At 35.6% G+C, this 15,839-nt stretch overlaps 1 protein-coding gene across 1 annotated transcript in view; it reads right to left on the bottom strand.

Annotated features, from left to right (window-relative positions):
* Positions 1-15,839, bottom strand: part of IL1RAPL2 (interleukin 1 receptor accessory protein like 2) — a 546,035-nt gene that overhangs the window by 278,685 nt on the left and 251,511 nt on the right. The window contains exon 5 of the mRNA XM_004285240.3: positions 6,271-6,345. Within this exon, the coding sequence (XP_004285288.2) occupies positions 6,271-6,345 (75 nt within the window). The remainder of the gene's footprint in view (positions 1-6,270; positions 6,346-15,839) is intronic.

Genomic DNA, 15,839 nt, shown 5'->3' with positions numbered 1-15,839 from the left:
TCAATTTTGTTGCTTTTTATGGCTGAGTAATATTCCATTGTATATATGTGACACATCTTCTTTATCCATTCATCTGTTGATGGACACGTAGGTTGCTTCCATGTCCTGGCTATTGTAGATAGTGCTGCAATGAATATTGTGGTACATGTCTCCTTCTGAATTATGGTTTTCTCAGGGTATATGTCCACTAGTGGGATTGCTGGGCCATATGGTAGTTCTATTTTGAGTTTTTTAAGGAACTTCCATACTCTTCTCCATAGTGGCTGTATCAATTTACATTCCCACCAGCAGTGCAAGAGGGTTCCCTTTTCTCCACGCCCTCTCCAGCATTTATTGTTAGTAGATTTTCTGATGATAGCCATTCTGACCAGTGTGAGCTGATATCTCATTGTAGTTTTGATTTGCATTTCTCTAAAGATTAGTGATGTTGATCATCCTTTCATGTGTTTGTTGGCAATCTGTATATCTTCTGTGGAGAAATGTCTATTTAGGTCTTCCACCCATTTTTGGATTGCGTTGTTTGTTTTTTTGATATTGAACTGCGTTAGCTGTTTGTATATTTTGGAGAATAATTCTCTGTCAGTTGCTTCATTTGCAAATATGTTCTCCCATTCTGAGGGTTGTCTTTCCCTCTTGTTTATGTTTTTGTTCGCTGTGCAAAAGCTTTTAAGGTTCATTAGGTCCCATTTGTTTATTTTTGTTTTTATTTCCATTTCTCTAGGAGGTGGATAAAAAGGATCTTGCTGTGATTTATGTCATAGTGTGTTCTGCCTATGTTTTCCTCTAAGAGTTTTATAGTGTCTGGCCTTACATTTAGATCTTTAATCCATTTTGAGTTTATTTTTGTGTATGGTGTTAGGAAGTTTTCTAATTTCATTCTTTTACATGTAGCTGTCCAATTTTCCCAGCACCACATATTAAAGAGGCTGTTTTTTCTCCATTGTACATTCTTGCCTCCTTTGTCAAAGATAAGGTGACCATATGTGTGTGGGTTTATCTTTGGGCTTCCTATCCTGTCCCACTGATGTGTATTTCTGTTTTTGCGCCAGTACCATACCATCTTGATGACTGTAGATTTGTAGTATAGTCTGAAGTCAGGGAGCCTGATTCCTCCAGCTCCGTTTTTCTTTCTCAAGATTGCTTTGGCTATTCAGGGTCCTTTATGTTTCCATACAAATTGTAAAATTATTTGGTCTAGTTCTGTGAAAAATGCCCTTAATAGTTTAATAGGGATTGCACTGAATCTGAAGATTGCTTTGGGTAGTATAGTCATTTTCACAATGTTGATTCTTCCAATCCAAGAACGTGGTATATCTCTCCATCTGTTTGTACCATCTTTGATTTCTTTCATCAGTGTCTTATAGTTTTCTGCATACAGGTCTTTTGTCTCCTTAGGTAGGTTGATTCCTAGTTATTTTATTATTTTTGTTGCAATGATAAATGGGAATGTTTCCTTAATTTCTCTTTCATATTTTGCATCATTAGTGAATAGGAATGCAAGAGATTTCTGTGCATTAATTCTGTATCCTGCTATTTTACCAAATTCATTGTTTAGCTCTAGTAGTTTTCTGGTAGCATCTTTAGGATTCTCTATGTATAGTATCATGTCTCCTGCAAACAGTGAGAGCTTTACCTCTCCTTTTCTGGTTTGCATTCCTTTTATTTCTTTTTCTTCTCTGATTACTGTGGCTAAAACTTCCAAAACTATGTTGAATAATAGTGATGAGAGTGGACAACCTTGTCTTGTTCCTGATCTTAGAGGAAATGGTTTCAGTTTTTCACCATTGAGAACAATGTTGGCTGTGGGTTTGTCATATATGGCCTTTATTATGTTGAGGTAAGTTCCCTCTATGCCTACTTTCTGGAGGGTTTTTATCAAAAATGGGTGTTGAATTTTGTCAAAAGCTTTTTCTGCAGCTCTTGAGAAGATCATATGGTTTTTCTCCTTCAATTTGTTAATATGGCTTATCACGTTTATTGATTTGCATATATTGAAGAGTCCTTGCATTCCTGGGATAAGCCCCACTTGATCATGGTGTATGATCCTTTTAATGTGCTATTCGATTCTGTTTGCTAGTATTTTTTTGAGGGGTTTTGCATCTATGTTCGTCAGTTGTATTGACCTGTAGTTTTCTTTCTTTGTGGTTTTGGTATTAGGATGGTGGTGGCCTCGTAGAATGAGTTTGGGAGTGTTCCTCCCTCTGTTATATTTTGGAAGAGTTTGTGAAGGATAGGTGTTAGTTCTTCTCTAAGTGTTTGATAGAATTCGCCTGTGAAGCCATGTGGCCCTGGGCTTTTGTTTGTTGGAAGATTTTTAATCACAGTTTCAATTTCAGTGCTTGTGTTTGGTCTGTTCATGTTTTCTATTTCTTCCTGGTATATTTATTTTATGCATAACACTGACTGGTAGTTTAAGTCTTAGGAACTCCCAGGAAAATAGTTATCATCATCAATGAGAGGAACAGGGCACATTTCCTAATTCACCGTTAACTGAAATGAAATGTCAGATCTCAAATCTTTTCACCCACATTTGTTCATAGCTTTTTCAAAGTTTCTAGGCGTCTGTAACAGTTTGTAAAGCATGCGTTTGTGTTCTATAAAAGAAACAGTAACCAAAAGAGGGTCTACCTAGCATCAATACATTTCAAGTGGGGCAGATATCACTATGATGCTTTAATAATTTTGTATTAAAGTACAATATAAATTAATATACTGTGATGCAGTGTTATTTTTTCTACTTTCAGAGGGAGAAAATAAATGGAAGGTAATAAGGCCAAACTGGATTTGTGTGTGTGTTTTATACATTACTTTTATCTTTATATTTCATACAGTACCACAGGCAGCTTTAGCTGAATAGACTTGCTTTGTGAGAGCAGTAATTTTAATATTATTTTGTTAAGAACATGTTTATCATCTCAACATATATAGTTATTTGTTAAGATTAATCTTCTTTCAGCATTATAGTGTGAACAAAATTTAGCAACAACCAAACTGTCATCACTATGTCAGCAAAAATATGTACATTTCTATAACCTTGTGGATGAGTAATGGATTACACTATAGGAGAGAGAAAGTCAAGATGTTTATTTTCCTCTAGAGACACAACAAAATATCTGTACTGATGCCAACTCCATGCACTATAAAGTGTTCATCTGGACTGAAAATTTTCATTTACTGGATTGCCTTTACAAATGTGCAGAACTGTTAACTGAGTGCAGCCCTCAAACAAACACATAAATAATAATTCTAGATCATGCTTTCTAAAACTATCTTGAAGCTGATACTCAAATATTTCCTACAATATTTCTAACTTTGCATAAAATGCCTGCATGAGACTCTTGTTCATGGGTAAAGTGGACTTCAAAATGTTCTAGAGAAAATTAATTAATGTTTGTTCCAGGTATCTATTGTTTAACCAACTATACCTAGCTTAGTGACTAGTGATAACCATTTTTTTTGGTTGATTATGACTTTTTGGGTCAGAAATCTAAGAAGAGTTCAGCTCAGTAGTTTATCTCTGAACTACATGGCATAGGTCAGGGCATCTGGGACTGGAGGATCCACTTCCAATATGGGTTCATACACTCACATGTCTGGTGCCTTGGTGTTTTATTGGCCTTTCTTTCTCCACATGGCATCTCAACCTCTAGGGTCTCTACATGTGTCTTGAGTTTCTCACAGCATGGTAGTTTCAGACCAGACCAAGAGATCCAAAGAGAAGTTACAAGATTCCTTTTGACCCAACCTCCAACATCTCAGAATATCATTTCTGCCATACTCTATTGGTCAAGTATATCCTAGGCCAACCAGATTCAAGGGGAGGGGGATGAGAAACTATGTTTAGATGGTAGGAATAGGAGAAAATCTGGGGCTAACTTTAATCCACTACAATGCTATCCCAAATTTTCAAATATTGGGATTTGACAAAACTGAACTTGGTAATGTGCTTAGCCATTTAGATTGGATTGTTGTATTTTGGGTAGTTCTAATTTTAGTTCTAGTTTAAGGATGTGTAAAACTGCATGTGCTAGGTAAACTTTAAAAAATGAAGGAAAATAATTTCTAGAAGTTTTGAGATCTTAGTTAATTCTAAAAGTTTTCAAGATATAGACAGGGATGTCCAATCACCACAGTTATCTTTCTCTAGCTCATTTTTATGCCTAGGGTTTCTAAGCCCTCATCATTCTGACTGCAGAGCCCCCACCAACACTGAAGAGCTCTCTGGCATTTATAGTGCTTCTAACATCACCTTACTATTGAGGCATGAGTAAATTACAAAATGATTTCCAGTTGTGAATAAACAGTACTAAATAAATCTGTGGAAAAGTTAAAAATCACTTAAAATTAACCAGTCATGTGCTCCTTGAAATGCCAAAGATCTTGTTTAAGTGATTTTGTTTTTCTTTCTCTGAATTACATGGTCGATTTAGCATCTTGGAGAAACAGCCTTTCTGGAATGAAAAATGGGCAGGTCTCCATTTTTCTGTCAATAAAGTTGTTTCCAAATTGTGTAACAAACTAAAAACTGAAAAGTTCAGCCTTGCATCTAACGTAAATTGGAGGCAAATTACTTTAATGATTTTACAGGGTGGTGTTGGTGAGTTATTTTGGTATACATACCTGTGTTGGAATACATATTTATAAAAAGTACACATCTTAGAGATGTCCTGAATACAACAGACAAGTGTGACACCCAGTGAATCTGAATGAAATTTACTTCCTACAAGGGTCTCCCTCCTTCCTTTAGAGAAACACTCCTCAAACTTTTCTGTTGAAGTTTGCTTAATGGCAGAGGAGAATGAAGAAGTATCCCCCTAGGGGCCACAAACACAAAATTTAGTCATGTTTTAATTGAAATAGTTGTGTGAATTTTGCTTGCTACTCTTTAGTTTATGTTTTCATATAGAAATAACTTATTCACTTGAATCTTCAACAAATGATACAAGATCATCTTATGGCTTCATGTAACCCCTGGCAAACCAGAGTACCCTTGAGGTATTTTATATCAGTGTGGATGGAAAGATGTGAGTATATAAAACTTACTGAAGGAGTGTGTCTGCACATCTAGATTTGGCTTTAACAAAATATGATGACTCTGCAAAATAATATACAAGAGGTGGGGAGAGAGCCATAGTCTAATCTTCAACATTATCAACAAAATATTCACCATCCCACTCTTAACAACATGTTTATTATTTTCTTTTTGTTTTAAAATACTTAACTCTGGTACTCATACTGCTAGGCTGCATTAACTATAATGTGTTATATTTCATTCTTAAAAAATGAACAAGCTCTTAGGAATGTAATTTTCTCTCACCTATTTTTAAGATAGAAATAAGTCTCTAACAATCCAAGTTGGATTGGAAAGATCAAAAGTTGAGTCAAAAACTTCCGAAGTGACTGAAATATTGGGGCCAATTCATCTTCCCTAGCTATATAATTGGTAGGTACCACTGGTCACATATTTCAATGTCATATGCCCAAAGTACGAATAATATGTTACCAGCATATTTACCCAGTTCTCTTGTTTAGAATTGAAGAAATTATTAGAACTGAAGAATAGAATAAAACCCAAGATAGATGAAAGCTCACAGATGTTAAAGAATATAGTTTAGAGTAAAGGCCGTGGTTTGAAAGAGACCCTAGCAAGCCTCTGAGTTTCAAGCTTAAATTTCTTGAAACATAAGGTTTAGTGGCAGGAGGCTCAACACCTTGTGACTTTGAATCTGTAAAAAGGCACTAGCACCCATGAATCAACTTGTTATATTTTCCTACTCCAGATGATTCATAAATATTTAGGATCTCAACCTAAAAATACGTTTTAAATAGCCCTGGATTGTGCCATTGGAAATAATATTATCAGATCGTTTTAAAGTCTGTACTGAGGGGCTCTTTTATTTTAAAAAAGGGCTTGTTCTCCAGGAGTTAGTGCTCTCTAAATAAAAATTTGGGACTGACAAGCATGAAAAGTTTTCTGTACCAATCACCAATTCACGACACCCAGGAATCTATCAATCACAGATTTAAAAAGCTCTGTCCTACAGCACACTTAATACCCAGTGTAACCACTTAGTATTACCATTCCTTGATGCAATACAAACTCATTTCCTTAAACTGCTATTGCAATGAACTCCAGGGTTATAAATGAGCAGACACAAATTGATTTGCATGTAATAACAGTAGCAATAAACCTTTCCTGGTTCATGCAATTTTCCCCATCTGTTAACAGAGAGGAAGTTTAGGACCTATTATTCCCAGAAGGAGACTTACCCAGCTGGACATCTATAACACTTGGCTGATTCTCCATGGGGAACAATGGCTTGGGAGGTTTGTCTGTGAGTAAAGCTAGAAGAGAAAATGAAAGAAGGTAATGGAAAAATTGAGATAAATTACAGGATGAGAAAGATTCTATCGTGTATGATATTTAAAGTTTGTAGACTTGACAGTACGTAAACATTTATTAGACAGTGTTCCTACTTGAGCTGTTACTCTATCCATACAATCTCCACTTCCCAACACATTTAGAGCACCATTGATTCACTGTGAATATGCCACTTTGACAGCTACACTTTCCAACAAGATCAAACGAATGGTCTATTTTGAGTGGTTTTATAAGCTTGTGAGTGTAAAGAAATACAGATTTTAAGAGTATAATCATATAAATATTAAATCTTCATACCCACTTTGTGGTACTAAATATTCTTAATGAAATATAACCCTAATGGACATTTATGGTGGAATGAACCTTCTATACCTCTGAATCATCCCTCACTCCCCACCTCAATCTCTAAAACAATATGATAAAACACTGGTACCTTCATTAGGATAAATGATCAAAAATACTGATTGAGCATCTTTTGTCCACTAAGTCTTATGCTAAGTGCTAAGGGAAAAGAAGTAAAATCTTTATCTTTGTCTTCAATATATAATCTAGGACTATGAACACAGAATTAGCACATGAAAGTAAAGAGATGAACAAAGAATACAATTTAGTAAAAATAAAATTGTAGCATTTCATCTCTAAGGCTATATGTGGTAAAGGAATGGAGAAAGGAGAGGTCAGTATTTGTTGTCAGGGTCGGGCAAAGTTTTATGAAGGAAATGAGTCTCCACACAGACCTTAAGGAATGGAGAAGATTTGGAAAGGCAGAGTAAGGAAAAAGAAATGCAAGAAAAATTAATAACACAAATCGAGGAATAGAGGTAGAACTTAGAGAGGCACCTAGAAGAAAGAAATGTCAGGACTTGGCACACACAGACATAAAATGCTTTATGACAAACCTTATATGAAGCTATTATTTATACCCTGAGTTCCTTTTACTTGTTCCCGTATTTATGCCTTACTTCAACTATCCAACTAGACTCTTACCTATCAAAGGGAAATGTTTTATAAGTCTTTGTAATTCACAAGAGACATAGAATATAGCTGGGTATGAAAGAGATAATCATTAACCCATTGTTAATTGAGTGGTTTAGGAATTCTGTGCCAACCTGAGAGAAGTTCATCTCATATTTGCAAAGATATTTAGAAGAGAAAGAGAGAAACAAAAGTTGATCACATGATAGGAAAAGTTAGGGAAATATACAAATTTGGTGATATTCCCAAAATAATTGTTGATAACAAAAAATGCACCAGGAAAGAGCTTTACATAACATTATCTTTATCTTCCTGATATCCAAACTGTTAAGGAAAAATTTTAGTGACTTGTTCTCATTTTTCCAACAAATCTTTATTGATGGCCTGTAATGCATCTTGTCCTTATGGAATTGAATGATATATTTTTCTAACTAAGCTAATTTTGGCATAATACAGGCAAACACACAAATACAATATCTATAGTCTTCATTTCTTCAATATTTCAGTTACTCTTAATAACCTTATATCAATATTTAAATATTATTTGAAATATAAAGGATATGCTTTTAAACAAAATTTAAATATTTGTATTCAAAATCCAGTCACAACAGATGTTCAGTTTTGTTGTTTGCTATCAGTTGGAATAGTAAAATATTGAGAACTACCAATATCCATCAGTAAGAGGTTGGTTAAATAATATTATGTTACTTCCATATAATGATATATTACAATACATCTACTTAAAAGAATTAGGTAAATCTGTACGTCTATTATGAAATATCTCCAAGATATATTATTCAATGAAAAAGCAATGTTCCAAACAGTGTGCACAGTATACTATCCTTTGTGTAAAAAATATACATGTGTGTGTGTGTGCACGCACACGTGCCGTGCATATATATATTTGTACAAGTGTGGAATATTTCTGAATGGATACATGTGAAACTCATAACAGTGATTTCCTTTGAGGAGATGAGCTAGGTGATTGGGGAATAGTGGTGGGTAAGGTTGGGTTAGGGAGGTACTGGCCAGCAGAGGAAGATTTAATTTTCACTGTATACCTGTTATACATTTTGAACAACATTCAAATACTGTGTATTCAAAACATGAATAAAAATTTTAAAATTCCAGCCACCTACATTTTATTTATAAAAGAATTATTTTGGTTACTTGGCATAATTATTGTCAATTTGCCTTACACATCCAGATTATTGACACTTAGATTGCTGGAAACTGTTCTCAGTATTATTTTCAAATATGTCTTGCCTGCAAATGTATTAATTGGGATGTGGTAGGTGGGAAGTAACTGTAGGTAATGTATTTAATGCTCAAAGGTGAATATCTTGTTTTACTTTCATCAGGATATGAATCTGGAGTCATTGTTGCCCCCCATCCTTACCTCCTGCCATGGACTATGGATATACTTACTCTGATTTTATTATTGTTAAATGTCAATTACTAAAATTTATTAATATTAATGATAATTTTAAGTGCCTTACATTTACAGGTGGTTCATAATTTTTAAGGTGCTTTCAGATACATTAGTTCATGTGATCTACACAATGACCTTGGAAGGTAAGGAATATAGTTACAATTATGGCCACCTTAGAGATGAAGCTAAATGAAGCTTGCATTGTCTCATTTGGTGCCCCCTTGTCACCAAAAGCCCCTATATGCAGAATGGATAGGAAGATAGATATAAGTTGTAGGCAGAACAGGTAAAAATGCTCAGTACTGAATCAATGGTTTTAGCCTCTTTGACTACAAACTAATTAAGCTAAGTTTCCCAGGCCAGTGGGAGCGGCTTTGTGGCAAACAGCCAGCTGAAACACAGTTTCTGTAGAACATTCCATGCACATACATTTTTTTCCCTAAACTCATGAATGAAAGGAGATGAACTTACACTTATCCTAATGCATCCCAGTGGGATGTATGGGCGTGGAACCTCATTAAATTCCAATATCATGTCTAGGCCTGGGAATTGCCAAGAAGTGCAAAACATTTGTGATGATAAAGCAGGAACTGCAGCAGTTCATCTGGATCCTGACCACCAGCCCAGAGACAAATCTATCAGCGCCCAGCATAATTATAGCATTTGCAGATTAGCTAGAGCACATGCTGCCATGAGTAGGCAAGCTCATTTCATTTTTCTTCTTTTTAAAAAAATATCATCTGAAAATCACAGTTATTGTTTGGGAAATGAAGGGGAGAACTGTCAGTACTAGACCCCATGAACAACACAGTGGGGATTTACAATTTTATTAGAAAACTTATCCTGGACCCCTAGAGGGATTAACTGGGGTCTGAGCTAGTCTTTCAATTTTCTGCTCAAGCTTCATGCTTTGATTGAAAGAATGGGAGCAAGGGATGCAGTTTGGTACTAACATTTCAGTCCACAATTCCTCCCTGCGTTTCCCTCTGTAGCCGCTTATGTTTAATTATCCTTAACTATAATTGCTCTACTGAGTATACCATGGTATTAGTCTTAATGTGCTAGTGAAGCTATGACTGTTACTGCCTGCTTCTTCCCAAAGCTAGGTTTTATATGTTCAACACTAACTTTCCTGAGAATGTCCAAATTAGCTCTTTCTTTTCTATTGCAGGCAAAGGTGTGTCTACCTATATAACCAGATCAATTAATTTGGCTGAAATGATTGGTAAATTTCTATGAACTTAGTATAAGAAATCAGTAGAATTAACTGTTTGAATAAATCAATTTATGTGACTATATTGCCTAAGTGTTACATACAGTTATTACAAGTTTCATCGTCCTCTTTTGTTGATTTGTCTCTTTAATTAGACTTGCTAGCAAGCCAAGTGGAAGGGAATAGAAGGACAGCTTGATGCAAAGGACACTAAGTGTACGAACCCAGTAGGATCACAAAGTAGCTATTTAATTTCTAGGAATGAAGACATTATGAAATGTGTATGTTAAGGTCAATGAAATGGATCTCTCCAAATCCATTCAATGTATCAGCACTGAAATCACATTCCAAAATCATTATTTTCACCACAACATTTAACCATACAAAATCTCCCAATGACCCCTACATTTACAAGAGGATAAAATCTGAACCTGTCAGGTGTAAACATAAAGGCAGTCATGATATAGCCTTAAAAAAAGCCTTCCTGTCTTCTTACCCACTCTTCTACTTTATCTGTTCTTTGTTTGGCCAAGTTACTTTCCTTATTTAGACATTGCATTAATTTCCAACTCTGCATCTTGGCTTAAACACTTTCCCTAAGCTTAGAGACAAATAATAATAGTTACCATAGTTAGCATTTATTTAGTATCTGCTGTGTGCTAGGCCCTGTTCTAAGGCATTTTATATTACATTTTACAAATAACTTTCCCAAAGTCAAGGAGCTTGTAAAAGAGGGATCTGAAATGAGTAATGTCTGATCTCACCGTGCCCACAGTGTCTAAGACCTTCCCCTTCCTTTTTGCCATCCCAAGTCCTATCTATCTTCCAAAAGTCAGTTTAAGTCCAACATCCTCCAGAAAACCTTCCCTAATAAAAGCCCAAACAAACCTTTCCTCTCTCTGAAACCCTAAAGCATTTACTATTTCTTTGAACCACTCAGTTGGTTCACAGCACACATTTCTTTGAAAACGAATTAAACTTCACCTTATATGGGTATATCTAGTCTCCCTAACTAGATTTTGAAGTTCCTAGATGACAAGAATCATGTCTCACATAACCCAACAATCAAGATAGTGTCTGACACTGTGGAACAAATAAACACAATCTTCAAATTATTTTCCCATTGTATTCTTTCTCTAAAAATGGGTGCCTCCAATAGGGTTCTTAGGTTACAAGGAAGAGAAACACACTCTTGCTAATTTAAGCAAAAAGGGAATTTATCAGAAGGATGTCTCAATGATGGACAGGATGTCTGGGGAACTAAGTTTAGATACAGGAAAGAAACCAGGCTAGGTCTAGATGTACAGGCAAAAGGGACTGCACAACAATTTCATCTTGATCCCATCATAGGACTGAATTCACTCCAACTGGTTTGTGTGTGTGTGTGTGTGTGTGTGTGTGTATGTGTGTTTAATTTGTTTTGTCTTATTGTGTTGTAACTTGTTTTCTGTCCTTGTGTCACTTTGACCAAGATTCAAAATCCCAGGAGAGGATGAATGGATAAGTTTTTAACTCCAGCCCTAGCCAAGACTGCATGCACACACCGAGGAAAACAAGAATCTCCCTAAAGCAGGCTTTCACAACCTCAGCAATATTAATTTTCAGTGCCAGATAATTCTCTCTTGTAGGTGGCTGTCTTGTGCATTATAGGATGTTTAACAGCATCCCTGGCCTCTACCCACTAAATCTAGTAGCACCTTCCCCCAGTTGTAAAACCCAAAAATATGTCCAGATATTGGCACATGCCCCTGGGGAGCAAAATCACCCCAGGTTGAGAACCACTGCCCTGCAGAAAACCTAGGTTCTCTGATGTTCTGAGGGAACCAAAGATCTTCAGAAAAAAGACTTGGGAATAGTCTTCACATGGGAAAAGAAAATGGAGGTCCTTACTAAACAAATTAGATCTAGGGAGAGTCAAGGATCTTGTTAATATCCTTAAAGGTTTCCTGTAATCATGAAGGGAGATTATCCAAGTCTAGCCAAAGTAGTCGACTAGTTTCAAGATTTTGTAAATTGAACACAGAATGAATCCAGAAATTGCTGAGTTCTGGAAACATCATAAGCATTATTATTTCTTGGAAAGGAATATCTCTTTCTGAAATTAACATTAGAGACTTCCTAATTCTGAATTATGAGGCACATATTTTACTAGCTACTTAGTGAATATAAAGTCCCATATACTGTGAATATTTCATTTCTAGGATTACTAAGCTGAGAATCCCCTAATTTAGGTGATCATTCAGGAAAAAATATACAATAAATATGATTATGTAATATTATCTTTAATCCTCCAAACTTATAAACCCAAACAGGATCAGTCTTAGATATAATGTGTCTCCTTTGCCCTAAGCTTCCTCGTTTTGTGTACCTTACTTCAGAGGAGTTTCTTCTCCAGCCTGCTTTTAGACACCCAGTGTTGTGTCTCTCTAATCAAAACTCGCTGCAAAGAAATCTCTGCAATTTAAACCTTAGAATGAACTTAAGGTACCTGAATCTCCTCTCCTAAGGCTAGTTGCTTTTGAAGGATTGTCTGGAAATGTGGAAGGGCAGGCTTTATTCCTTAGTAGGGGGTTAAACAGCAGGCATATAATTGGCCCCAGGACCCTTCTCTTTACTCCTGTCTTCATATTGGTGTTGGTCAACAGACAGGGTGGGCTTCAGCGGAAGTTAATGAAGACAGATACAGTTATTTTCCTCAAGATTCCAACCAGCATTATTATGAGTGATTTCTCCACTTCTTAACGTATCTTAGGAAAGAGAGCCCAGCATAGTTTAAATTTAAAAATACATCAATGTTTCACTTGTTTTCACTTCAGCCTGTTACTACCTCCATCAACTAAGCACTATAGCAATTAATTTTTTATAAATATTTTCTCCACCAAAACTCTAATATATCTACCTCATTTAAAATAGGAGGGGTTCTTATTAGTTATCCATTTTATACATATTAGTGTATATATGTCAATCCCAATCCCAACTAATAACCTGCTGTGTAAAAAAAAAAAAATTAAATTAAATTAAAATAAATAAGTAAATAAATAAATAAAACAGGAGGGGGCAGACTGACATATGTTGTCCATTAATTCCATCCAAAAAGAATATGTATTCTCTAGGTGTTCCAACTATAGTAGAAAGGCTGAGATGGGGTCAGAAAAAAAAATCAAGCCAGTGATTCCAAGAGTCATTTGGAGATTTGTTTTAAACCACTGGTGGCTCAACCTTTGGATATTTAGATATGTGTCTCCCACACCTCCCTACTACTGACTAAGAATAATTTCCTTTAGTAAGTCACTATTATTGATGGTGGTGGCTCACGTTCCTCATGTGTGTATTTGAAAGATAAAATTATTGAGAACCACGGAGTCAAACAGACAGGAGGTCATATTCATAGGATTAAAATGCTTTTTAATACAAACACATTCTAGTTGAATTAAAATACTCCTACCATAATTTAAAGCCATTCCAAGTATTTGTCTTTATTTAAAACATAAAGTTAGGTATTTTCTTTGAATCAATAGGTGATCCTTTAACAGGCAGACGCTAAGCTGCCAGGGAAGTGCTGGGCAACCTACCAGGCCATTGCCCCTGCACAGCTCAGGATCTCGTTAGCAACTGCTCTGGGCATCTGGCTCAAAGATCCTGTGCTGCCTTGTAATTCAATGGATGTGCCTTGAGGGTCCTGAATGCTCAGGGGTGCTGTGAAGTTGCCCTGAGGTGCCCTTTCCTCTAGATTCCGTATTTATTTCCACTAATATTTGAGTTTTGAGCAATGCATGAGCTTTGGGAAAGCTTGAGCATAAAGGCAGGGAAATTTCTTCTTGATGCCATTTAACACAGGGCTCTTCTCTGGAGAGAACAATGTTTATTCAGCACAAATCCGCCCAGACATAAAACAACTTCTTCAAACTTGAAAAGAAAACAACCTTGGGGGAAATGGAAACTTAAACAGAGGTTGTGATGGTAGTTTTGTTTTTTTTTTTCTCTACACAGAACATGCTTTTTCTTCTCTTTTGCCTTTTCCCCCTCAAGAAAGATTTTTGCCTTCTCTCTTTAAAATAGTACTCTCTGGGCACTTAAATGTTGATGTCTAACACATTCCAAATGTGGTTACTATCAAATAAATTACCTGAGATAGTGTACTTCTGAATTCTACACAGAACTTGGGATATAGTTTATGCTAAAACAATGAGAGGTTACACATAGAAGATAGATCAGTTTTAATTTTTTTCAGCTTTATTGAAATATAATTGACATATAACATTGTGTAAGTTTACGGTATACAATCTGTTGATTTGACACACATATATTGCAATACAATTACCACCATATAGCTAAGTAATACCTCCATCAGGTCACATAATTATAATTTCTTTTTTGTGGTGAGAACATTTAAGGTCTACTCTCTTAGTAGCTTTCAAGTATACACAACAGTAATGTTCATTATAATCACCATGCTGTGTATTAGATCCCTAGAACTTACTCATCTTCTAACAAGAAGTTTGTACTCTTTGACCAACATTGCCTTATTTTTCCCACCTTCCAGCCCCTGGTAACCACCATACCAGTCTCTGTTTCTATGAGTTCAGCTTTTTTAGATTCCACGTATAAGTGATATCATGCAGTATTTTTCTTGTCTGAATTATTCCACTTAGCACAGTGCCCTCCAGGTCCATCTATGGTGGCACAAATGGCAGGATTTCCTTCTTTCTCACAGCTAAATTGTATTCCATTGTGTATCTTTATAAGATAGATCAATTTTCAACTTGCATCAAGATCCTCATTGGCTTCTATGGTTACTGATCTGTCAGATTCTAGAAATTTGGCCCTGATAGTTATGCTTAAGAATATAATAAGATACTCTGGGATGGATAATTTTAGAGCTAGACAGGCTCTTATTTGTCTAATTCATCTGGCTATTTTGAAAGATGAAGAAACTGAAAGGTAGAAAATGAAAGGATTTTCTGAATATCATATCACAAATTAGTGATCAAACAGAAGACTAAAACCCATGTTTCCTGAATTAAAGATCAATATCCTTGCAGCTGCACCATGGCTAACATTGACTAAGCATGCATTCCACGCCAAGCTCTTTTACATTCATTCCATCATTAAATCCTCACGACAATACATGAAGTAGGTCCTAACATTATCAACATTTGACAGATGAGACAATTGAGGCTTAATGAGATTAAGTGACTTGCCTAAAGTCATATTGCTGATAAATACATTTTGGGTCCAGGAATCAGCCTAAGTCTATTTGGCTCTTGAGTCTGAGCTCATAGACACTACTCTATACAGTTACCCCTCTTCCTTGTTTTTTGATTTAAGACTTTGTTTCTTTTATTCAAAACATATCCTGTTTCCATATAAACATCTCAGAAAATACTTATTTAATTAGTGGAGTTTGGGGATGAATTGACTGAATACCTTATACTGTATCTATACAATTCTACAAGTCAAAGAGTGGGATGAAAATTCAATTTGGATTATCTGGTGTCATTCATTCTTTCAATCAGTTAACAAATGTTTATAGTTCTATTATAGAAAGTTACTGTAATAAATAGTGTATGTGTCTGTGCTGGAGTTGGGGATGTAAAGCACAAATTTGAACAATATGTGGAGTCATATAAAAAGGGTTAATCTAGTATGAGAGATAGGCATGTACAAATGGCTGACAAAAAGAGGAAATTGTCTATTTTAGTTTTTCTTGCTATTATAACAAGTTACCACAAACTTTGTGGTTTAAAACAACACATTTATTATTATTTTATAGTTTAAGACGTCAGAATTCTGACGTGGATCTTACTGGACTAAAATTAAGGTGCTGGCAAAGCTGT

Source organism: Orcinus orca, chromosome X (assembly GCF_937001465.1).
Source record: "Orcinus orca chromosome X, mOrcOrc1.1, whole genome shotgun sequence".
Taxonomy (NCBI): domain Eukaryota; kingdom Metazoa; phylum Chordata; class Mammalia; order Artiodactyla; family Delphinidae; genus Orcinus; species Orcinus orca.
Note: the sequence above shows the minus strand (reverse complement) of the source record. Positions and strands in the feature narration are given on the sequence as shown.